Genomic DNA, 25,538 nt, shown 5'->3' with positions numbered 1-25,538 from the left:
TTACCTTGCTTCAGGGAACACACTCTACCATTGACATTCAACTATCAAGTCCTAGCTTTGCTGCTGTGTCTCAGCTTCATCATAGGCAATACAGGATGGCATCCTAAATCAGAGAAGATATTCCATCAACTCCTGTCTCATCAGGTACAAATGATGTCATAGAAAGTCAGGCTATAAAAATGAAGGACCTACTCTTTTATTCTTCTTCTTTGATTTGCATCTGTCAGCTCAACAGCGATGACAGGGCCAACTGAAGTCTGTCGACCACTTTCTATCTGGCACAAGCTACACAGCTTTGTTCTTCTTTAAACCTTGTTGTTCTGTCATTCTCAACTGTGTCATCTATCCAACACATCCTTGATCTTCCTCTATTTCCAATTCCTTGCACGCTGGTATGTATCGCCATGTATGGTATCCTTTCCAGGTGCTTTCTTGATATATCCAAACCATCACAGCAGTCTTTCTTGAATCTTCTGTAACAGTGTTATTTCTTGCCCTGGCTACTTTCTTATCTCTCTTCATTTTTTATCTCCTGCGGTCTTCAAACTCTCAGTATTCCCCTCAGTAAGTTCAAGTCTGCAGTCAAAACTTTTCATTCATAGGCCTTCCTCATACTCCAGCATTCCTCCCCGTACAGCAGTATCAGCATGACAGTTATCTCATAAATGCTGATTTTTGTTTTTATAAGAATGTCTTTAGCCTTCCAGATCTTGAAGTCTTCTGAATGCAGTAGTATCTGGTCCAATTCTTATGTCATCTTCACAATTCCCATTCTTAGATACTTCAAGGTACACAAATTTTTCTACTTTGTTCTAGTTCTTTGTCTCTGAGTTTGATCTTTACCTCTTCTCATGTCTTCCATTTGCCATAATTTTTGTCTTCTCCATGCTGATCTTCAATCCAAATTTTCTGCTCTCCCAGTTGACAGTTGTGTGTCTGTAAACCCTCCTTGGCCAATGCAGTCAGGTCAATATTGTCTGCAAATCTAAGGTTTTGTGGGGTCCTACCACATAACATGATTCCTCCCATTTCATCTCTCAGTGATACAGGTGTTATTGCTTCTAGTACCAAGTTGAACAAATTTGGCATCAGGGTCCATCCGTGTCTCACTCCTACAGTCATCTTGAACCATTCCATCAGCTTACCACCTACTCTTACCACACTCATTGACCTGCTGTAGATGTTTTCTATCCACTTGATTCATTTGTTAGGCATGCCATACATTCTCATAACTTGCCATATCCCTTTCTGTGAAATGCTATCAAAAGCCTGATTGAAGTCTATAAAATTGTTGTAACCTATTTGATAATGTTCTATAAACTTCTCCGGTATCTGCCTGATCACAAATAACTGATCTATATTACTTCATCCTAGTCTAAATCTGGCCTGCTCCTGTGCAAGTGCTGTTTCCACATACCTCTTCATTCGCCTCTGCAAAGTGTTGGTGAATGCTTTTACCAACGCACATAATAAGCTGATTCATCTGAGTTCTTGCACTCACTCTTCTCTCCTTTTTCATAGATCAGTATGATCACTTTCTTGCCTTCACTCAATACTTGCTCATTTGTAAATCTTGTTAAATAGCTCCTTCATTACCTTTATATGTTTTCCTCGCCTGCTTACCTCAGCTCTGTGATTTTGTCTGGCGTGTATTTCTTTTTCAAACTTTCTATCAAGATATTTACTTTTTCTAAAAATTACGGCATCTGCTCTCCCTCATTTGTGCTAAGAAGCTTCTCCAGGATCATTTCATCTACAGTGTTTGGTACACTGGATAGCTCTTCAAAATACTATTTCCAGCGCTTACTGTTTGCTTGTTCATCAATTATTTGTCCACACTGTCTTTCACCAACAACATCTTGTCAACATCTACAAACCCCCATTTGCCAATAGGCCAACTTCTGTCTTGCGCTTCTTCTCAAGACCTTCAGTCTAATGTGGTGATTTTAACTCACATCATCCCCTCTCGGGATACTTTGATGATGCGGACAGAGTAAGGCTAGAGGAGTGGACATCAATAGTTGACCTGCATCTTCTATACAATCCTAAGCAGCCACCCACTTTCCAAAGCTAGAGATTGACCTCAGATTCTTCTCCTGACCTCACCTTTTCTACAACTGAACACAGAGCATGAAGTGCTTGATATGTTTCCTGATCCCAGCACTAGCCATGGGCATGCAAATGGGCATGCAAATTCCAACTACAAGCAAACTCCAAAATTTTGGTGGAATTTCTGAAAAGCAAGGTGGAATCTGTTCCAATCTGAGTTTGAATCTTTTGTGGGTAAAGACTCAGAATCAGATGTGTCAGACAACATCAGTGCCATCTATCAAGCATTCTGTGATAAAATTCTGGATGCTACAAAGAAATTTATATCTCTGGAATTTCATCAACAATTCATTCCTGGCTGGTCATCTGATGCAACCAGACTCCTATCAGGAATTTAAATCTGCCAAGAATGAACAGGAAGTATTTGATAAAAATAGAGACTTTTTCACCTTCTAGATCAAACCAGGCAAGAACGACGGAAAGAAATTATTTATAAATTGAATTTCTCACATTTTAGTCAAAGTCTGGCAAACTCTTAAAAGGCTGAGCTGAGATTTTAGTCTGGGCAAGAGGAAATACCAAATCAAAGCAAACTTCATCGCATCTCAGCTGGTGGCCAATGGCAGTGCTCCAAATTGAGACGAAGCTTTCAGCCATACAGTTAACATGGTGATTGGTGAGAGATAGAGACTCAGGATGTAGACATGAGTCTGATGATTCCTTTCACTGATCAAGAGCTTGACTAATACATCAATTGCAGCCTAACAAGGCTCCTGGTCATATAATATACATAGAAAAACTGTCGCTCATTTTGGACCAATCACTAAAAGGAGAGGTTACTTACATTTGCAGCAGGGCTTCTTCTCCACCTCGGTGGGTCCCGTGCTTCCCTTTTAGTGGTGGGTCAGGATAGCGTCTGGACTCTCAGCATTTCCACCTTCTGTTTATAGTGGGCGAGGAAATTCTGTCTCCAAGCAGCCTTCCCATTTCTGGGCCTGCTAGACCCTCATTGCTTCACTAGGGCTTCTGGCCTCCTCAATGGACATCCAGTGAGTGGAAAAAGGGGGTGGGGGGAGGCTGGTCCTGCCCTCTACTCCAGGCCCCAACCCAGGGACCCTACAAGTAGCAGCCTCACCCTGCCGGTTCCCGGGAAAGCTGCTAGCTTCCCTGGGTTACTTCCCTATACCTCTTGGCTTATTGTCCCCAGTCTGCTTGGGCAAGGTTCCTCCTGATCCTCCTGCCGGTGGAGGGAGAGCCCCTAGTCTTTGGTGAAGCCCTTCCGGGTGTGGCAGCACCATACCAAATGCACGGCTCAGGCTATCCCCTTCTGGCAGGGTCCTTTTCTTCACACCTTTGAACCTGGAAGGGTCCTTAGCTCCTGTTTAAGGTAGGATTTCTCCTGAATCTCTATAACTGTGGGTTCTCCCCGATCCTTGTCAGCTTCTGAACTGCTCAGCTCTCCTACAGCTTGCCTCCACTCTCACAACTCCTATCACCCACACTGACTGGCTGGGTGTTGGGGGCGGGGTAAGGCTTTTAACCCATTACAGTAAGTTTTTAATTGGCTCCAGGTGTCCTAATTAACCTGGAGTAACCCCTGCTCAGTTACTAGGGGAAGAGGGACTTGCTTATCCTGACGCTAATATACCTTCCTTCCAGCACTCTTCTGTAGCCATCTGGCCTGACCCTGTCACACATTGTACAGTAATTGGAGTTCTTCAGGATGTTCTGTCGTTATGGGTGCTCCACATGAGGACATGAACACTCCTGTGCACACTCAAGCTGAGATTTTTTCTGCTAATCATGCCCGTGGGTCCATGCCTGCTCCATATGCCTGCTTGTGCTCCAATATGAGGGCATATAGTGAGGAGCAGACCCACACCACTCCTGTTCCTTCTCAAACTCAGAACATGGTAAAACTTCAAAGCAAAGGGGAAAGGAAAGCAAATAGTGGAGCACCCATAGGGACAAAACATCTTGAGGAACTTCAGTTACAATGCAAGTTAAGTAACCAGTCCTTTGAGTTATTGCTCCAATGGGTGCTCCACATGAGCAGATTATCAAGCAGTTCCTTAATGTGGTGGTCTCAAGTTACAGTGCGGGAGGTTTAGGTTGGATATTAGGAAAAACTTTTTCACTAGGAGGGTGGTGAAGCACTGGAATGGGTTACCTAGGGAGGTAGTGGAATCTCCTTCCTTAGAGGTTTTTAAGGTCAGGCTTGATGAAGCCCTGGCTGGGATGATTTAGTTGGGGATTGGTCCTACTTTGAGCAGGGGGTTGGACTAGATGACCTCCTGAGGTCCCTTCCAACCCTGATATTCTATGATTCTATGTGGAGAAGGGTGCCGAGGAAGTGGATCCACTACAGAGTTTAGAACAGTTTCAAAGACTGCCTAGTATCAGAGGGGTAGCCATGTTAGTCTGTATCCACAAAAACAAACTAGAAGTCTGGTGGCATCTTAAAGACTAAACAGATTTATTTGGGCATAAGCTTTTGTGGGTAAAAAACTCCACTTCTTCAGATGCATGGAGTGAAAAATTACAGATGCAGGCATAAATATACTGACTCATGACGAGTAGGGAGTTACCTTACAAGTGGAGAACCAGTGTTGACAAGGCCAATTCAGTCAGGGTAGATGTGGTTCACTCCCAATAATTGATGAGGAGGTGTCAATACCAAGAGCGGGAAAACTGCTTTTGTAGTGAGCCAGCCACTCCCAGTCCCTATTCAAGCTCAAATTAATGATGTTAAATTTGCAAATGAATTGTAGCTCTGCAGTTTCTCTTTGAAGTCTGTTTTTGAAGCTTCTTTGTTGAAGGATGATTACTTTTAAATCTGTTATTGAATGTCCAGGTAGATTGAAGCGTTCTCCTACTGGCTTTTGTATGTTACCATTCCTGATGTCTGATTTGTGTCCATTTTATTCTTTTACGTAGAGACTGTCCGGTTTGGCCAATGTACATGACAGAGGGGCATTGCTGGCACATGATGGCATATATCACATTAGTAGATGTGAAGATGAATGAGTGTTTGACGGTGTGGCTCATGTGGTTGGATCCTCTGATGGTGTCGCTAGAGTAGATACGGGGATAGGGTAGGCAATGGGGTTTGTTACAGGGAATGGTTCCTGGGTTAGTGTTTCTGTGGTGTGGGAGTAGTTGCTGGTGAGTATTTGCTTCAGGTTGGGGAGTTGTCTGTAAGCGAAGACTAACCTGCCTCCCAAAGTCTGTGAGAGTGAGGGATCATTTTCCAGGATAGGTTGTAGATCATTGATGATGATGATGTGGTAGAGAGGTTTTAGCTGGGGGCTGTATGTGATGGCCAGTGGTGTTCTGTTATTTTCCTTGTTAGGCCTGTCCTGTAGTAGGTGACTTCCGGGTACCCATCTCGCTCTGTCAATCTATTTCCTCACTTCCCCAGGGGGGTATTGTGGATTTAAGAATGCTTGAATCTTGTAGGTGTTTCTCTGTCTGAGGGATTGGAGCAAATTCGGTTGTATCTTAGGGCTTGGCTGTAGACAATGGATCGTGTGATGCGTCCTGGATGGTATCTAGAGGCACATAGGCAAGTATAACGGTCAGTGGGTTTCCAGTATAGGGTGGTTTTTATGTGGCTATCGCTTATTTGCACTGTAGTGTCCAGGAAGAGGATCTCTGGTGTGGACTGGTCCAGGCTGAGGTTGATGGTGGGGTGGAAATTGTTGAAATCCATGTGGAATTCTTCAAGGGCCTCCTTCCCATGGGTCCATATGATGAAGATGTCATCAATGTAACCCAAATAGAGGAGGGACGCTAGGGGACAAGAGACTGTATCCACCCTGGAGGCACGGAGTAAGGCATAATTCTGTGAAAATGTATGAATGGAGGACCAGGCGGGTGCCTTGAAAACGTCATTGGTGGGTACCTTCCTAAGGAGGGCAACATATTTAGAATGAGCCTTTGTGGAATGAGTAGTGACTCTAGGAGGAGGGGTGCATTCCAGAGGACCTGAGGCATGCCAAAATACACCCCAATATGCAGTGAGATAGTCTCTGACAGAACACCGAGTGACCCCTCATCCTCCAAACAAAGGCTGAGTATGGTGAAGGTAGAAAGCCATGTCTTGTCTTACAACCTGAGTACAGACTGGTCTCTTCTCTGCACAAATAGGGCTTGGGATAAAATAATGGCAGTTGAATGTCCTGATTGATGTGGAACTCTGATGAGACTTTAGCGAGGAAGTGAGCATGGGGATACAATGCAACTTTGTCCAGATACAACACCATATACGGTGGATCAGCCCTGAGGACTCTCAGTTCCCCTACACTTCTGACCAATGTGATTGCCACAAGGAACAAATGTCTTGACGGACAGATAGAGTAGCGATCCGGCTTGAAGGGAGATTCTCTTAAAGCCTGTTAAGAACTAAATTGAGATCCTAGGATATGATAGTGCCCCACCCTGAAGGGAACAGGTTAAGGAGGCCCTTAAGGAATCTTGCTGCCATAGGATGTGTGAAGACCAAAAAACTTCAACTGGTGAATGGAATGCCATGATGGCTTCTAAATAAACCTTGACAGAGTTCAGGGACAGTCCCATAGATTTCAGGTTTAGCAGGTAGTCGAGGATAGATGCCAGGGGAAAAATTAGTAGGAGATATAGTGTGTTTTAACTGCTTGCACTTCTGCAGGCAAATCCTATATTTGGTAGGTTTCCTGTTATTTAAAAGAACCAGCTGAACTTTGGGAGAACATGTCTGCTCTAGGCCCAAGAACCATCGAGGAGCCAGACCTTGAGGTGCCGAGATGATATATTTGGAAGCATTATGGAGTCTAACTCCTAGGTCAGTCATTAGAGGACATGCAGAGGCAGACATGTCACCGGATGGATCAGGGTAGGGAACACCATCTGTCCCAGCCATGCCGATGCTATGATAATTATCACTGCTTTCTCTTGTTTCAGTTTGAGCAGGGCTTTGTGGATCAGAACTCCATTTCAAGTCATCAGTGGTTGAGGAGGTACTGGAGTGGTGTGGGTCTGTTTCTGCCTATATGCCCTCATACTGGAGCACAAAGAGGCATATGGCACAGGTGCGTACCTGCAGACACCACTAGCAGAAAAACACTCTTATTGAGAGTTCACAGGTGTACACATATCCTGACACGGAGAACCCATAGGGACAATAATGCAAAGAAGTAGCCAGCTGCTTCGATTTCTGAATTGTACCCAGAACTGTAGCATCCCAAAAGCTTGGCACATAGCAAAGGTCATAGCTGTTCCAAAGCAAGGGAAACCATTGACAGATCCAAAGAATTATCGATCAATTTTTCTGCTGTGTGTTATGGATTATTTGATTAAAAGACTAAATCTTGATGTGGATTAATGATCTAGCTGAACCTCAGCAGCCTCATGTTCAGGCCGGATTTAGGAGCGGACAATGCACCCGAGATCAGCTACTCTTTCTAATTAAAAAGATACAAAAAATGCATTTGAGCCTGGAAAGGAAGTTGGTCAGCGGCATGCTATCTAAGTATGCAACACATGCATTAGATGCCCCAGAAGAATATGAAAGCCCTGAATATGACTTCCCGACCTTCTATGCCCACAGGACAATTCCATCTGCTTCTTGAATGCACATGGAGGATGCCAACGAACATGTGAAGTCACACCTTGCATGAAAGTGTAGACTTGCATGCCTTACTAAAAATGTCATGGCATGCCACTGAAGTCAGTGCAGTCCTTATCAATCTGATGGCACAAAAAACTTTGCCCACAAAACTGTGCAGCATATTGGACTGACTCTCAAGCTACAGTAGAACCTCAGAGTTATGAACTAACCAGTCAACCACACACCACATTTGGAACCGGAAATATGCAATCAGGCAGCAGCAGAGACAAAAAAACAAAAAGCAAATACTGTACAGTACTTTGTTAAATATAAACTACTAAAGAGGGAAGGTTTAAAAAAAAAGATTTGAGAAGATAAGGAAATTGTTTCTGTACTTGTTTCATTTAAATTAAGATGGTTAAAAGCAGCATTTTTCTTCTGCATAGTAAAGTTTCAAAGCTGTATTAAGTCAATGTTCAGTTGTAAACTTTTGAAAGGACAACTATAATGTTTTGTTCAGAGTTACGAACATTTCAGAATTATGAACAACCTCCTTTTCTGAGGCGTTTGTAACTCTGAGATTCTACTGTAGTCCTTGTAGGCTGATGATGAGGTTCATCCAAGGTATGATTAGCAACCGAAGCTTCCTCCTGCAAGTTGGGGAGAAAGTCAGTCACTTTAAATGTCTCCACAATGGTCTTCCACAAGGGTCAGTTTGGGCTCCCCTTTTGTTCAATATATACACATATGACCTTTTTGAAATGCAGGCCAAGAAGTATGCGTATGCTGATGACATCTACATTGCTGACACTGGAAACAGATTCCACAAATTGAAGGCACTCTCAGCCAAGACATGGATACTTTGACAACTTACTTCCAGCAATGAAGACTAATTCTCAATGAAACCAAGAAAGTGGCAACTACCTTCCATCTAAACAATCTTCTTGCCAATCAACCCATCTAGATTCATATCCAAGAACAGCCATTGTCATTCCATTCAGTTGTCACATACTTGTGAGTAAAACTCCAACATAGCCTGATATGCAGGTAAGGCCAGTAACAGCTGAAAATGAAGTTCTCTTCCTGTACTGCCTTGATATGAAAACTGTGAGGAACCTCCTGGGGCACAGATCCTTTGGTCCTTCATACATCTGTACGGGCCTTGGTGTTTGCTCCAGCAGAATACTGCTCTGCCGTCTGGGGGCACAGCCACCACACTCAGCTTGTCAACATGGAGTTGAATTCAACCACTTGTATTATTAGTGGCTGTTTGAACTATACACAAACCTTTAATTTGCATGTACTAGTACACACAGCTCTGCCAGATCTTTAACAAGAAGCCATTACTGTTAAGTCTGCCTGGAAAGCCAAGACAGATGAAGACAGATTACATCTCTGGTTGACTGATGCCTCCTTCTCAGATAGAGAACAAACACTCTGAGCCAACTCAAAGGTCTGCTTGTTTTCAGGAGAGGAATCCCATTTCTGTGGTCTGGGGTGTGACACCATGGCTGATCTCTCGACATCTGTTTGCTACAACAGTTCAAACACTCCTGGACAAGAATGCTACTGGCCCTTTAGCGTGCATGGACAGTCAGCACCACTAGCAAGCTGAAAACTACATCCTTACAGTGTGGAAGCATCGATGGGAAAGACTAAAAGTAAATTCAGGAATTCATCACTGCACCTGTCTCCTTGTCCCCTTGATCAAAGATCCTAGACCAGGCTTACTAGGCTACTCTCTGTCTCAAACAGAATTGCTGCAACCATACATTGGTTCGGCCTGCTTTCCTCCCCATACTGTGACTGTGGAGCAGCATAGCAGATAACTAGTCGTGAGGCAGAAGAGTGGCATCTAGATGGCAGTTTACAACACCTAGCCTCCCTTGATATAGGAGGTATTATCTGGTTATGGAACCTGGACATCAAGCACTGACATCTGCGTAGGAGAGAGAAAGAGACCCATCCATAAAGCCAGCGTAATTTACCTGCTTAACAGGGATATGAGGCTAAACTGGGACAGTATGACCTAGTGGAGAGCACACTGAACTGGGTCTCACGAGACCTGGATTCTAATCCTGGCTCAGCCACTTGGCTGCTGGATGACCTTGAGCAAGTCACTTCACCTCCTTGAGTCTCATTTTCTTGTCTGTAAAATGAGGCTAACAATATTTACCTCCATTGTAAAGCACTTTGAGAATTACTAATGAGAAGTATTATGTAACAGCTAAATATTATTGCTTACTAAGCTAACAACTCATAAGATAAATGGCACTATAAGAATAAAAGGCATTTTTATTATTTCATTGAAACTTCATTTGATGTATATAAAATACAAACTAATAATAAAGGAATATTAGGCTAATATACTAAGTGCACAGTTATTCATGTTAGCAATAAAGTCTGCATAACAACAGATATAGTACATGTGAAGACTCAAAATATTGTTTAGAAACACACACACACAAATTTATTTAATTAGTGCTATATCTCTCCCTGATTTTTATGGAAAGAAAAGCATCCACATAAACTTTACAAAAGTAAATAATGAGCAAAGTCTAAATACAAAGTGGTTTGATTTAATGTGTACATGCTCCTCCAGAACAGATACAGCTTAGCAGTGGCATAATTATAGTGTTATTGCAAACAGTATTATAGATTATTCTATAACACAAACATAAAAAGGTAGATAAAATATCAAGCTACCCTTACCATCTTCTACGTCCTTCAAAATGCTCTGAGAAGTAGGATAATAGCTGCTCTCTTTGGCTTTTAAGATCGTAACCATTTTTTGAACAACAGGAGACTGAAGCTAGAATCATAACAAACAAAAATTTTCAGACCAAATTAAATTTAAGAACATTTCTGTCACAAAGTGGAGTATGTTGCCTACTTGGATATAGAGAGTGAAATCAAAAGTTTTACTGCCAACTTCAATGGAGTCAGGACTTCACACAAAGTTGTTGTTTTTTTTTTTAAATATCTCAAGTACTGTATATGCACATTGATTTCCACGGACATTGGATCAGGCCTAATGGAAAAACTCCCATTGACTTCAGTGGGTAATGGGTCAGGCTCTCTATGCTCATGTTTATCCAATTTATACTGGAGCACTGCTAATAACCAGGATAGTGGAAATACAGAATTAAAAAGAGGATGGTAACATGTGTTTTCCACCTCCAAACAATATTTCATATTTAAAATGTAAATAATTTTAATAGCTGCACAAAGTTTTAACAAAAAACACAGCTGGAGAACTTGTAATATCTATTTTAACAAGTCAGTATTTTGAAGAAGCAGCCTCCATTCCATAGCTAAGGTTGAAGATACTTTCCCATTATAAGCCTGATTTTCAAGCCCAAATTTCTTCAGAAATAAATCTTTCCCCTTATGTAGCATTTTCTGGGGGAGAGACATAGGAAAAGTTTTCTAAAGCTCTGGACTGAGATTTTCAAATTGGCACAGGGAAGTTAGCCATACGCATCTTAAAATTAATGGAACATGTGTAGTTAAATCCCCTGCACAGGTTCGACCGTGATGTTTTAATTTTTTTTCTTTGTTATTCAAGTTTTGAAAGTTTTCCTTATTATTTTCTGGCTCTTCATATGTCTCTAAAATGGCTTGCCTAGGAACTCCAATTTTATTTTACTGGACCTGTGAGGGAAAATGCCTAGTCGTATATTTATTTTGATGGTATTGTTTTGGGTGGAGAGAGTGCAAAGATATAGACTGAAAGAGGCATAGTAAGAGTACCTCAGAAAGATACAGAGTAGAGGAAAGCCTAAACATGAATTAGAGGGATGGGGAACAAATGAAAGGGAGATAAAGCACATTTATTGAAGTTTTTTTCCTAGTAGGAAGGGTTGATGCAAAATAACTAAAGTTTTGTTTGTTTGTTTTTCAAAGGATTAGCTAAAACAAGCTGTGGGTTCAGAAAGTTGTGTGTGCCCTCGCCCCCGCCACCACCTATGCCACCTCCTCCCAATTTTTTATTTTTATTATTTTCAAAGAGCATGGAGGAAGTTGATCTGGGGGGAGGCAGGACATAAAAGGGAACAGGGGAAGACAGAGAGGGATGCAGCGGACTCAGGGCATGAAAATGCTGGAATGCATTTCCCCTCCTCCAGATCTTACACAACCACCTGTTCTAAACTTCTGTTGATCATTTTTTGAAAAACACCAACCAAATAAACAGGGTAATTCCTAAACAAAAAGCTCATTTAATGAATTTAGTTTGAAGGTGTGTTTCAGTGGAGTTTGGCTAGCCACTACAAGAAATTCTTTCTTGACAACACACACATACACACACACACACACGTTAGATAATTTAGAAATGAACAATTAAGGGATCCAGACAGTTCCCCACTGCCATGTAGTCCTTCATCACCAACTATCACTTCCTGTTATTTACAGCATCACCCATCCTTAACTCCATTTTGTTTGGACATATCTATGGAGCCAGATAAATCAGAAATCCAGGTCTTCAGCTGTGCCCATTTTCTATGCAGGTTATTTGAAACATGGAAACCAGTGGCTCAATTTGCATGCAAAAATAAGACAGCCATACAGGGCTTCCCTCAACATCTGCTGAATATCTGCAAATACGTACTTGATCATATATGCACAACAAATTATCTTTTCTCGTCTTCCAGAAGTTGAGCTCAGTTTGGGGATCTGAATGGAGGCCTTGCAGAAGAGGTTGAACAGAATCCCTTTTTAATATGTCACGTATCTGATGCGACCATTTAATAACCATAGATTCAATTGCATGCAGCATGGTCCTAGCATATGGATATTGTCTGAAAAATAGAAAAAAATTATCAGTGTTTTTGCTGAATTACAGGTGGTGTTCCAGGGCGGTGGTGTGGCAATAGGTGTCCTTATCCTTCTCTTTACACTTTATCATGAACACTTTAGTGTGAATACCTAGACCACCGAGTCCAGTGCTGGCCAACACATCACCAGAAAGACAAATTCAAACCACTACAACTGAACGATCAGCGAGCCGAAAGGATTGATTTATGAGGAAAGAATAAAAGAGTTTACTGACCGTCAGTAAACAGATTACAACTTTCCTCAGATCTATACACTGTTCAAAGATATTGGCCAAATACTCCCCATGAATAATTCTTGGTTTGTGAGTGTTTAGTATTCAAAATCCAAGTTTTGTTGTTTAGTTTACTGGTCCCAAGTCACATGATATTGTTCCCATTTCTTGACTGGATGATTATAAGTTACACTCAGGTTTCCAGTCCAAGTATTCAACATTTACGAGTTCAAAATTCACTTCCTATGATTATTCTTTAACATTTCCTAACATGCATTCTTTCTAGTAAATTCCAGCCTGATAGTTTGTTTGCTACAATATATGTTTCAGGGCCCATAAAGATAAGGAAGGGTGCAAGCAAAGCTGAAGTAAATTATATTTACAGAATATTAGGGTGTGCATCTATCTCTGACTATGAGATATCAGCAGGTCTACACATGATCTTGTACAGAAATAACTAAAATAGCTTAAAAATTCACAGCTTTTGTTGTTTCAGTGCAAGTCTGTGTGTGGATATTCTTTATTAAAAAATTTGTGTGTTTATTTCAATATCATTTAAGGGGTTAAAAAGCCAGTATTAACAAGAGTTGTTAATTTAAACATATTTAGTTATTTCAGTGCAGGTTTGTGTGTAGATAAGCCCTAACTTTCTCCTTTCTGTCTGGGACCCCAGGCTTTCACCTCTCCTGTCCTCTTCTGTGTCTAAAATACCTGCATGAAGTCATCATCTTCTCCCACTGCCCTTCTCACACCACACTGCTCCTGTTGTCTTGCTATCTCTTAATACATTAAATTCAAGAAGATGGTCCTCATATGCAAGGCTCTACATAATCTTGCCCTGCAACCTCAAATTTAAATCTAGTTTCTCTCCATTCTCCTTCCCAGTCCTTTCACCTTATTCCACTCTGCAGCTCATTTTCCCATTTGGGGCTTCATGCTTACATCATGCTGCTGGAACACTCCCCGTTCCTCACTCACCAAGTCCTTTCTCTTCTCTCTCCACTTAGCACAGAGGGGCTTCGATCCGAGTGAGGCCCCACACGTAACAATAAGAATAAATCCTATCCTTCTGAGTAATCCCTCATCAATAATCTGTGCAGACAGCCTGTCCTGAACTCTTGTCACGTGCTTGTCTTATTTAAATTGTAAGCTCTTCGGGGCTGGAATGTGTCATTGCCATGTAAATTTATGGTGCTTTAATACTGTTTATTGAAACCGCAATGACCACTACTTGCTCAAAGGATGATATCAAAAAGGATGGACTTTCCCGGACGTCTAAATATACATCTTCCAGAATTTAAAACAACCACCATGTCTAAATATAATAATAGATCGGGGCAGACCCTCTGCTGGTGTAAACTGTCATAGCTTCATTGACTGCAGTGGAGCTCTACTATTTTAAACTGCTGAGAATCTCGTCCCATATTTCAGTCCCTCCAATTAACATCAGAAAGATTCAGGTAAATGATGACAAAAGGCACCATTATATCGCATTTTTCTATTTTCTTAACACTGGTAGAAACAGCAGCAGGTGATCTAAAATAATGTAGCATTATGGCTGCTAAATATTAGAGAATAAATCAGTGCATATATTGTGATACATTGAGTTCTTAGAAATAAAAGAAATAACCTGAGCAATGTAGCACACACATCCCTTTAAAACAAACACATCTACTTTTATGTAATAACAATTGAGCATAATAAAACAAATAGCATCTAGTATTTCAAACAGTAGCATTGTAAAATATTACCCAAGGGATATAAAAACTACATTTGTTGGGCAATTATTCTTCTCAGGGATTATATCACTATTTAAATATTTTTCCTTCTCTCAAGTAGTATTTTACTGTTACTGTCCTCACTATATATACATAATTCCATGAAAAGCAGTCTTAAAATTAAACCCCTCTTAATCCTTGTGCATGACACCAGCCCTGCAAATTAGAACATTCAACCAATCACTGCTGCTCCCATTGAAACAGCCACTGAAGTCATGTTGAATGAAGAGCACTAAGAGTGAAAGACAAATACATAGTAAGTGGAAAAGAGAGAGGGGAACATGGAAGGGGAGCGAGAGAACAGGCTGCAGTCCAGCAGAGCACTTAAGCACCTGCTTAACTTTTAAAGCGCTTGAATAGTTCCACTGAAGGCAATAAGATTATTCATGTGATTGAAATTAAGCTAGTATGCAAGCACTCTTCTGGATCTGAGCCACAAAGAGGAAGTAGTAGCTATTGGCAGTACATTCAAAAATTTAATCCAAAAAATAACTAGCCATATTTCATACCATGAGGCTATAAATTTCCACAGAGAGATTCTGGTGAATACACAAACAACTTTTGGCTTGCTCTTGCAGTTAACTAGCCACTGCTAGAAGACAAGCCCTTGAGGATACATTCTACGTAGCATCTCATATGCCAGAGAGCAATTTCAATGTTTAATTTAGTTATTTTGTAAAAATCTCTGTTGGCATTTTGAGGAAACATAATTTGGGACACTCTTTAAAATATTCATGGGAGTGATATTATAACCAAAGTGTTCCAAATTCAATATCATAAGGGATACTGTTAACATTTACTGATACGTTTATTTCACTAATGCAACTAATATCAGTTTAAATTTCTGTGGCCGAAAGACCATCAGGTGCAGTGGCTCTTAGTTGTACTGTATGTGTTGTGTGTTTCTTACTTATTTTCAGTGCACATCTGATGCAAGTCAGCCCTTGCTGCAACTGTTGGAATAGGAAGAAGGGTTCTTCCTGACATCATTCCTTTCATAACATGCACCTTATTTTTCAAAATTTCCACATGACGTTCCATATCTTGTGAAACAAAATGTGGCCAGGATCCATGGTTTTTCTTATTGGAAAGAACGGGTACTAAAACCTGGAGCCAGAGCAGAGAAAGAAGGGTTACAAATCAGTTAAATGTTTAAAGTTTTTCAGTGATACTTCACAACATACTGCTTCTTTAAATCCTGAGTGGAACAACAAATACACACCAAAACTAAAGCATATGTCAGAAACAAAGCATATGTCACAAACAAATGATTACTTAAACCAAAGTCAACTTTCTGATGTTTAATATATACTTTTCCTGTTGATATACACATGTTCAAACCTATCCCAATTGCGTTGTGCACAAAAAGAATATCAATATGTATTTACACTCCCTCCAAATCAACTGAGCCCAACATTGAGGTTCTTTTTCAGAAACCATGAACTATACTACTTTTGTTATTTCTCCTCCACCTTTTCCCCACAAAAAATAGGAAAAAAGAGGGAGAGAAATAAATAGCCAGGTCTCTGCATCCAACCTTTCCCATCAGAGGGCACAAAATTATCATCAACATCCCAGTCCCCAAGTATCTGGGTTTAATAGACAAACAAATAATGAGTAATCCCTAAATATAATTAAATTGTCTTGTCAGGTTCAATTTTATATTTAGAGTAATCTCTTTGAGTAAAAATACCCTTCTATAATAAGCCTTTGTAAAATTATTTTTTTCCATTAGGGCAAATGTGTAGTTTTGTCTGCGACTGAATACTGCATGTTCAAAACATTTAATTTTAAACCCTTTAATTCCTTCATATAAATAAAACATTTCCTAACTCCTAGCTACCTTCTCTATAGTGCATATCACTGTATTTTTGAAGCACTTAAGCACATGCTTAACTTTAAGCATGTGATTATTGCTCACTGAAGTTTACAATTAGGCATGTGCTTAAGCACTTTGCCAAATGTGGGTAGAACATAGCTCCTGCTTAAATGCTTTATGAATCAGGTCTAAACCGTGAATAAGTACATTAAATCTGCATACCAGTGTCACATAGGGACCTTTTTTAGGATTGTTTTTATTACATTAGTGCACGTAGATCCCAGTCAGGTTAGGGCCCCATTAGGCTGAATATTGTACAGCCATAAAACAAACAATGAGCTCACCATCTTAGGCTCAAATGCTACAAACAACTCATACAGAGCCCCACTGACTTCTACCTGTGCAGCACTCCTTGTAGGATTAGGGGCATTTGTTTAAAACAAGGCACAACAGGGAGATGAAATGAAGGGTGAAGGACAGGGAAAACAGTAATACAGTATAATCATGTTTTTGCATAGACTGAGTGCAAAATTTGTAGTTATAAACCTTGATTCTAGTTGTTGTGTCAGAGACAGATGAACAGTGGCCTGAGCGCCTCACCTGCCTTTCTACTGTCAGTTGTTCTGTAGTGTTCTATAGGCATCATGGTAAAGTGTATGTTACGAGAGGATGTGGCACAAAGCATACCCAGAGCATGCCACCCCACAAAATGGCACTGCAATCACTGCACCTCAGTCCCCTCTTTGTTGTTCAGTAATCACTGTGGTCCCCAGTTGTGTGAAAGAGATCCTCTTAAAACGATAACTACTTAGAAGTCTGGTGGAAGTTATTGGAGTTCACTAAAAGATGACTGTCACCCATCAACAAACCTGATAGTATTCAAAGAAAGTTCTTAAACTAAGGACGAGAGAAACCCCTTCAACAAGGCCAATTATTAATTGTGTATATACTAAGTTTCTCTCTAAGTTGTAAAACAAGTTTTATATGATTTCTGTTATCAAAGAATGGATCTGTTAATAAACAGAATTAAAAAAGCAGAGAAGAGAAAAGTGAAAAGAAAAAGATCCTCTTTATTCTGTGATGCAGTTCCAACTGCTTCTGTGCAACAGTGAACTTCCTATGTGGGTGAAAAGATGAGCCAGGTAAGGTACAGTTTCTACAACTACACAGCCTCCTTGAATCTTCAGGGCTCTCATGCACCCAGGAGCGAGTGTGTTTGTGTTTATTAACTAGCATTCTTCCGCTTGGGATCTAATTTGTTAAATCTTTACAAAATAAATAACATTCTCCTGGCTCTTCCAGGCTCAAGACCCTCCTTCCCTTAGGGCTTTCCATTTATCTTTGGTTTCAAGCTTCAGGTCCCATCTCTCTTAGATCTTGTCTACACTACACAGTTTTGTTGACAAACGTCAGCTTTCATCAACAAAACAGTGGAGGTGTACACACAAGAATAGTCCACCTGCAGACTTAACTCCCCTGCTACGCTGACAAAATAAAACCATGTGGACGGGTGACAGAGCTTTTTGCGAGGTAGTTAGAGTGACAGGGTGTCAGTGTAGACAGTGCACTTGCTTATATTGCCCTAATTGGCCTCCTGGAAGTGTCCCACAATGCCCATCATGACTGCTCTGGTTAGCAGTTTGAACTCTGCTGCCCTATAGGTACACAGGCATGCACCTCTTCCCAGTTAAAAGGCCCAGGGATTTTTGTAAATTCCCCTCCATGTCCTCAGTGTGGATTGTTCGCACAGCATCTTCCCAGCTGACCATGCCAGCTTTCTACAACAGATGCGCTCCCACGTGGAGTACACCATAGCTGTTGGATCTGCTGGGTCTGGGGGATAGGAGGCTATGCAGTCACAACTTTGTTCAAGTTGTAGGAACTTTGATATCTATAGCCAGATGGCTCATGGCATGCAGGAGAAGGGACATGAAAGGGGCACACACCAGTGCCATAAGATCAAGGAGCTGAGGCAAGTGTACCAGAAGGCCCGGGAGGGCAACCATCACTCTGGTGCAGTGTCAAAGACATGCCACTTCCACGAGGAGCTGCACACCATCCTTGGCAGTGACCTCACCACCACCAAGAGCCCCGTGGACACTTCGGGAAGACTGGAGGCAGCAGCCAGTGGAGTCGACCCGCAGGAGAAAAGTGCTGGATAAGGAAGTGGAGTTGAAGGAGGATGTGGGACATGCGACAACTCCAGAGGGTTCTAGCCAGTCCCAGGACTCCGGCTCTGGCACTCATGAAGCAGGAGAGGTAAGCTCTGGTAAACAAGTATTTTGCTTTGATACTCCACAGTGATAGGACATTGAGGTCTCATTTATTTTGTTATATGTAGAAGAGGGTGTAACAATGCGGTTCTGGCAGGACCCAACTGAGAGTGCCAATTCAGGACAAATTGCTTAAAACAGGGCAGTTACAGCCCAAGGCTGGGGTTTTTCCACCTCTAAGGCAAACCAAACCAGCCAGACAAAGAGGACTTTGGTCTCACCCCACTGGCTAACCACAAGTCACACAAGCAATTCCCTTAGACACTCCAGTTTCCCAGTGTCACCACCAGTGCCACTCGTCCTGGGGATGAACGGTTATGAAAACCAACACTCTAATAAAGGAAAAAGGTTCTCTCAATCCCAAAGAATCAAGCCCCAGACCCAGGTCAATATACAAATCAGATCTTACCCACAAATCACACTGTTGCCAATCCTTTAGAATCTAAAATCTAAAGATTTATTCATAAAAGGAAAAAGGTAGAGATGAGAGCTAGAATTGGTTAAATGGAATCAATTACATACAAGAATGGCAAAGCTCTTGGTTCAGGCTTGTAGCAGTGATGATTTGAACCTGAAGTTTATTCTAAGTCTCTGGAGTACATCCCCAGCTGGGATGGGTCATTCAGTCCTTTGTGTAGAGCTTCCATTTGTAGCAAAGTCCCTCCAAAGGTAAGAAGTAGGATTGAAGACAAGATAGAGATGAGGCATCAGCCTTTTATAGTCTTTTCCAGGTGTAAGAACACCTTTTTGTTCTTACAGTGGAAAATTACATGGCAAGTTCCTGCATACTTTTTTGAGTTACAAGGCATATCTGCCTTCTCTCAAGGGGTCAGTTGTATAGCTGATGGTCCTTAATGGGCCATCAAGCAGGCTAGGCAGGGCTAACACCAACTTGTCTGGGATATCACCCAGAAGCACAGCACAAATTTGAAATACTGAAAGTGCGGAGCCAATACTCATAACTTCAACTACAAAATGATAAATACATACATACAGACAGCATAATCATAACCAGCAACCCATAACCTGGTCTAAGATACCTTATATGACCCCCTTTACATAAGATTTGGTGCCACTACAGCACCTTAGTTGCAACCATGTTCTATATGGTCAATAACATCACACTCCCAATGTAAAATTGATGCAGGAAGGGATCACACAAACATCATTGATCAGGGCTGACTTTAGGCTGATTTGCCCGATTCCCAGGAATCGGGCCCCGCACTTAAGAAGGCCCCACGCTTTAGGCACCTTTTTAATTATTTAAAAAATCCACCACTTACCCCAGCTCCCTGGCTGCGATCTGCTCCGGGGTCTTCCATGGTCCCGCTCTCTTGACCAAAGCGCAGGCTGGAGCCCCGGCCGGAGCATGGCTCTCCCGGCTGGAGCTCTGGGCCCTTTAAATAGCCTCCAGAGCCCTGGGATAGTGGGGGGCTCTGGGGGCTATTTAAAGGGCCAGGGCTCCAGCTGCCTCTGCCACCCTGGTCCTTTAAATAGCTGCCGGAGCCCTGCCACCCCCATGCATTCCCCAGGGCTCCTGCAGCTATTTAAAAAGGTCCAGGGCGGGGTAGAAGCTGGGGAGCCCCAGGCCCTTTAAATAGCCCCCAAAGCCCTGGTGTAGCAGGGAGCTCGGGGGCTATTTAAAGGGCTGGGGCTCCAGCTGCCTCAGCTGCACTCCCTGCCTGTGGCCAGCTCTGCACCCCGTGCCCACAGCCAGCCCCTGTCAACCCCCCTGCCCTGTTTCTAGTCAACCCCTGCGGCCCTGCCCAAAGCCAGCCAGCCCCATACACACTGCTGGCCACACCATTAATAATACATGAAAGAAATGAAAGGCTTTTTTTCCCTTTTTTTTTTTTTTTTTTTTTTTTTTAAAAAGTCATCCCTACCAGGGCCCCACCGAAAATGTTCGAATTGGGCCCCGCACTTCCTAAAGCCGGCCCTGTCACTGACCGCTTCCCAAGAGCTCCCCATCCTTGGGCCTGTCTCACTACAGCTAGTGTTGGGTTAGAAGCCATACCAGTGTATAACAGAAATAGTTTATCAAAGTCATGTGCAATAACATGATTAATCTCTTTACAAACTCAAGGTAAAACTTGGTTAGAACAATAGTGGACTGGATTTGCTCTTGCAGCATGGTTTCTGTACGTCTCATGTGATCTTGCCAAGAGCTAAAGAACACAGCTACTTTATCCATACAAGCTTTGGCAAATGTTTGGAACCCAATTAACATCAAATCAACGTAGATATTAATGTTGTTCATAGTACAGGAATCTTGGCATTTAGCCATGAAAACAATATGGTAATGTGCCTCAGCTTCCCTTTTCATACAGCACACTAGGTCTGGAATGTCTTTTCCCCAGTGAAAAGTTCTAATACTGTTTACAGGCATTAACTGTGAAATAACAATATAGCAAGGTGTTTTAACCTAAAGTGTGATCTCATGTATTTCTTTCAACATGTTCAAGGGATTTTCCAAAAGATTAGGCACATTGTACATTCTTACAGTTCTTGTTAATAGCAACACATTAGTTACAAAAATCACCATTAGCAATAAAAACAAATGTATTGCAAGTGCCCATCTACAATCATGTTTGTCATGCCACACCTTTGGCCCAATACCATTGGAGTTTGGGCATTTTAGGGTTAATTTTGCAAAGGGAAGCCACAGGTTAAGTTCTCTCTTTCTTCTCTGTCCTGAAGGATCAGACCCTGATTTCTCTTGCTTAACAGAATTCACTGGGGCCTGGTCTACACTACATGTTTAAACCGAATTAATCAGTGTTAAACTGATTTAACCCTGCACCCGTCCACACAACGAGGCCCTTTATATCAATATAAAGGGCTCTTTAACTGGTTTCTGTACTCCTCCCCAACGAGAGGAGTAGCGCTGAAATCGGTATTGCCATGTCGGATTAGGGTTAATGTGGCCGCAAATTGACGGTATTGGCCTCCGGGCGGAATCCCACAGTGCACCATTGTGACCGCTCTGGAAAGTGATCTGAACTCGGATGCACTGGCCGGGTAGACAGGGAAAAGCCCCGCAAAGTTTTGAATTTCATTTCCTGTTTGCCCAGCGTGGAGCTCTGATGAGCACGGGTGGCGATGCAGTCTCAAATCCAAAAAGAGCTCCAGCATGGACCATACGGGAGATACTGGATCTGATCGCTGTATGGGGAGACAAATCTGTTCTATCAGAGCTCCGTTACAGAAGACAAAATGCGAAAGCATTTGAAAAAATCTCCAAGCTTTGATAGACAGAGGCCACAGCACAGTGCTGTGTGACAAGCATAACGGAAAGCCAAAAAATCAAATGGACACTCATGGAAGGAGGGAGGGGGGACTGAGGACTCCAGCTATCCCACAGTCCCCACAGTCTCCAAAAAGCATTTGCTTTCTTGGCTGAGCTCCCAATGCCTGTAGGGTCAAACGCATTGTCCGGGGTGGTTCAGGGTATATGTCGTCAATTTACACCCCTCCCCCCATGAAAGAAAAGGGAAAACATCGTTTCTTGACTTTTTTCAATGTCACCATATATCTACTGTATGCTGCTGGTAGACGTGGTGCTGCGGCACTGAACAGCAGCATCCTCTCCCCTCCCCTCCCCTGTGGCAGACGGTACAATATGACTGCTATCCATCGTCATCATCAGCCCGTGAGTGCTCCTGGCTGGCCTCGGTGAGGTCGGCGCGGGCGCCTGGGTAAAAATAGGAATGACTCCCAGTCATTCCCAGCAGATGGTACAGAACGGCTGGTAATCGTCATCATAGCAACTGGGGGCTGAGCTCCACCCCTCTCCCTTTCATGTGTAAAGAAAAGATTCTGTACTGCCTGGACTATCATAGCAGCAGGAGGCTGGGCTCCTCTCCTCGTGCCACCATTTAATGTCCTGCCTGGACTATCATAGCAGCTGGAGGCTTCCTCCCCCTCATTTTATCTCACTAAAAAGTCAGTGTTTCTTATTCCTGCATTCTTTATTATTTCAATCACACAAATGGGAGGACACTGCCACAGTAGCCCAGGAGGGTTAGGGGAGGAGGGAAGCAACAGGTGGGGTTGTTGCAAGGGCACCCCCGAGAATGGCATGCAGTTCATCATTTCTGCAGGATCTCTGGGGCTCTGACCCAGAGTGGCTGTGCTCTCTGGTTCTCTAATACACTTGCCCCATATTCTAGGCAGGACTGACTCTTTTTAGACAAAACATAAAGAAGGGAATGACCCAGGGAGTCATTCCCATTTTTGTCCATGTGCCCCCGGGCGACCTCAGCGAGGCCAGCCAGGACATGACAGCAGCAGACAGTACAGAGTGACTGATAACCCTCATCTCATCGCCAGTTTACAATGGCAGACAGTGCAATAGGGATGGTAACCGTCTCTGCTACCTTGCAAAGGCAAATGAATGCTGCTCTGTAGCACTGCAGTACCACATCTGTCAGCAGCATCCAGTACACATACTATGACAGTGACAAAAGGCAAAATGGGCTCCATGGTTGCCATGCTATGGCCTCTGCCAGGGCAATCCAGGGAAAAGGGGTGCGAAATGATTGTCTACTGTTGCTTTCATGGAGGAAGGATTGAGTGACGACATTTACCCAGAATCACCCGCGACACTGTTTTTGCACCATCATGCATTGGGATCTCAACCCAGAATTCCAATGGGCGGAGGAGACTGCCGGAACTATGGGATAGCTACGGGATAGCTACCCACAGTACAACGCTCCAGAAATCGACGCTAGCCTTGGTACATGGACGCACACAGCCGAATTATTGTGCTTTGTGTAGCCATGTGCACTCGACTTTATACAATCTGTTTTACAAAACCGGTTTATGTAAAATCAGAATAATCCTGTAGTGTAGACATACCCTGGATGGTGGGGTGGGCTCTCTTTGCTAACAGCTATTAGCAAGTCTCTTTTCCCTGACAGCCAGGTAATTAGCATCAACACAGACAGTAGCTTTTAGATTTTCAGCTGCTACCAATTCCAAGGCTTGACTCTGTCTTACAGAGATACCACACAAATCCAAAGAGTCTGAGGGTGAGAGTTTGCTTGATCTCCCCTGCATCCTCAAGCATTCAGCCATAAAACTATTCTGCTTTGAAGCATCAGTAACCAAGTCTGTCCTCAGACCCTGAAGCACAGACTGCTCACTGAAAGAATCAGAATGGAGACATTCCTTTCAACAACCTTCCCAACAAGTTGGCCACACACAGCCACTTGGTCATAGGGCTGCTCAACTTTCTTAACAGCTCTTACTCCATCTGAGACCTTCTTTAAGCTATCCACACTGGATCTTTCAAAAGGAAAGTCAATGGATCCATTCACAACAGAAAATTTCTGGCTGTTAGGAACTGAAACTTTCCTGATTATATCACTTTCACAACCTTCAGGTGCAGTAAACTGCTTGCACAGATTACCACAAGGGTTCCTTTCCCCAGGAGCTTCTCTAAGCAGCAATTCCCTCTTCCCTCCCCTCCCCTCCCCAATCACAGAAATTCTGCCCTTACTCTCTTCACCTAGGGCTTGCTCTAAATGAACACTTTCATGAGCAACAACAGATCCTTTGTGAGTCTCACTTACGTCCAGAATTACCTCTGGCCCATCAGGCAGATGCCTACACACTCCCCTTTCAGGCAAACTCATAGACTTACTAGATAAAAGGTTAGAAGCATTCTCCTTTCCTTTGCCACACACAAGCTCAGGAATCTTTTCCTTCTTGCTACAAGTTGTCAAACTGTCAGTAAGTAACACAATTAAATCACCTTCATGCTCTCCTTGTGCCCTCGCTAGGGTATCACCCTGATCAGACAGAGTTGCTATATCCTTTTCCAACCACAGATTAGCAACTGGCAAACTACAAGCACCAGAATTGTCTGGTCTCTGGGATTTTTGCTACAACACTAACTGGATGCAACCTAGTTACAGTGCCATGCAGCCCAATATACTGTTAGCCTTCTTCGCAGCAAGAGCTCACTGTTGATAGATATCCAGCTTCTCGTCCACTGTAATTCCCAGGTCCTTTTCTGCAGAACTGCCGCTTAGCCAGTCGGACCCCAACCTGTAGCAGTGCATGGGATTCTTCCATCTTAAGTGCAGGACTCATCCGATTTCTTTTGTCCCAGTCCTCCAATTTGTCCAGGTCACTCTGGACCCTATTCCTACTCTCCAGCATATCTACCTCTCCCCCCAGTTTAAGTGTCATCCACAAACTTGCTGAGGGTGCAATCCATCCCATCATCCAGATAATTAAGATGTTGAACAAAACTAGCCCCAGGACCAACCCTTGAGGCACTCCGCTTGATACTGGCTGCCTGCTAGACATCGAGCCGTTGATCACTACCTGCTGAGCCTGACAATCTAGCCAGCTTTCTATCCATCTGTCAGGGTTCCCTCCCCACTCTGAACTCTGGGGTTCAGATGTGGGGACCTGCATGAAAGACCCCCTGAGCTTATACTCCACCATCTTCGGTTAAAAACTTCCTCAAGGCACCAATTTCTTGCCCTGGGATGGTATCGCTGTCCCCACCAAATGAGTTAGACAAAGATTCAGGAAAAGCACCACTTGGAGTTCCTGTTTCCCCAAAATATCCCCCCCCCCGCAAGTCCCTTCACCCCCTTTCCTAGGGAGGCTTGAGAATAATATACCAACCAAATAGGTAACCAAGGTGACCACAGACCAGATCCTTACGGTTTTTAGTGTCCTAAAAACCCAATCAGATTCTTAAAAACAGAATTTTATTATAAAGAAAAGAGTAAAAGAAGCATCTCTGTAAAATCAGGATAGAAGGTAATTTACAGGGTAATAAGATTTAAAACAGATGATTCCCCTCAAGGCAAAACTTTAAAGTTACAAAAAAACAGGAATAAACCTCCCTCTGAGGATAGGAAAAATTCACAAGCTAAAACAAAAGATAATCTAACACATCTCTTTGCTATTACTTACTTTTTCTGTAATATTAGATGTGTCATTTCAGTAGGAGCTGTATAAC

At 42.6% G+C, this 25,538-nt stretch overlaps 1 protein-coding gene across 1 annotated transcript in view; it reads right to left on the bottom strand.

The window, feature by feature from the left end:
* DNAH11 (dynein axonemal heavy chain 11) overlaps positions 1-25,538 on the bottom strand; it is a 299,093-nt gene that overhangs the window by 265,902 nt on the left and 7,653 nt on the right. The window contains exons 3-5 of the mRNA XM_050938580.1: positions 15,372-15,568; positions 12,246-12,435; positions 10,349-10,448 (exon numbers count right to left, since the gene is read on the bottom strand). Of these exons, the coding sequence (XP_050794537.1) occupies positions 10,349-10,448; positions 12,246-12,435; positions 15,372-15,568 (487 nt within the window). The remainder of the gene's footprint in view (positions 1-10,348; positions 10,449-12,245; positions 12,436-15,371; positions 15,569-25,538) is intronic.

Source organism: Gopherus flavomarginatus, chromosome 2 (assembly GCF_025201925.1).
Source record: "Gopherus flavomarginatus isolate rGopFla2 chromosome 2, rGopFla2.mat.asm, whole genome shotgun sequence".
Taxonomy (NCBI): domain Eukaryota; kingdom Metazoa; phylum Chordata; order Testudines; family Testudinidae; genus Gopherus; species Gopherus flavomarginatus.
Note: the sequence above shows the minus strand (reverse complement) of the source record. Positions and strands in the feature narration are given on the sequence as shown.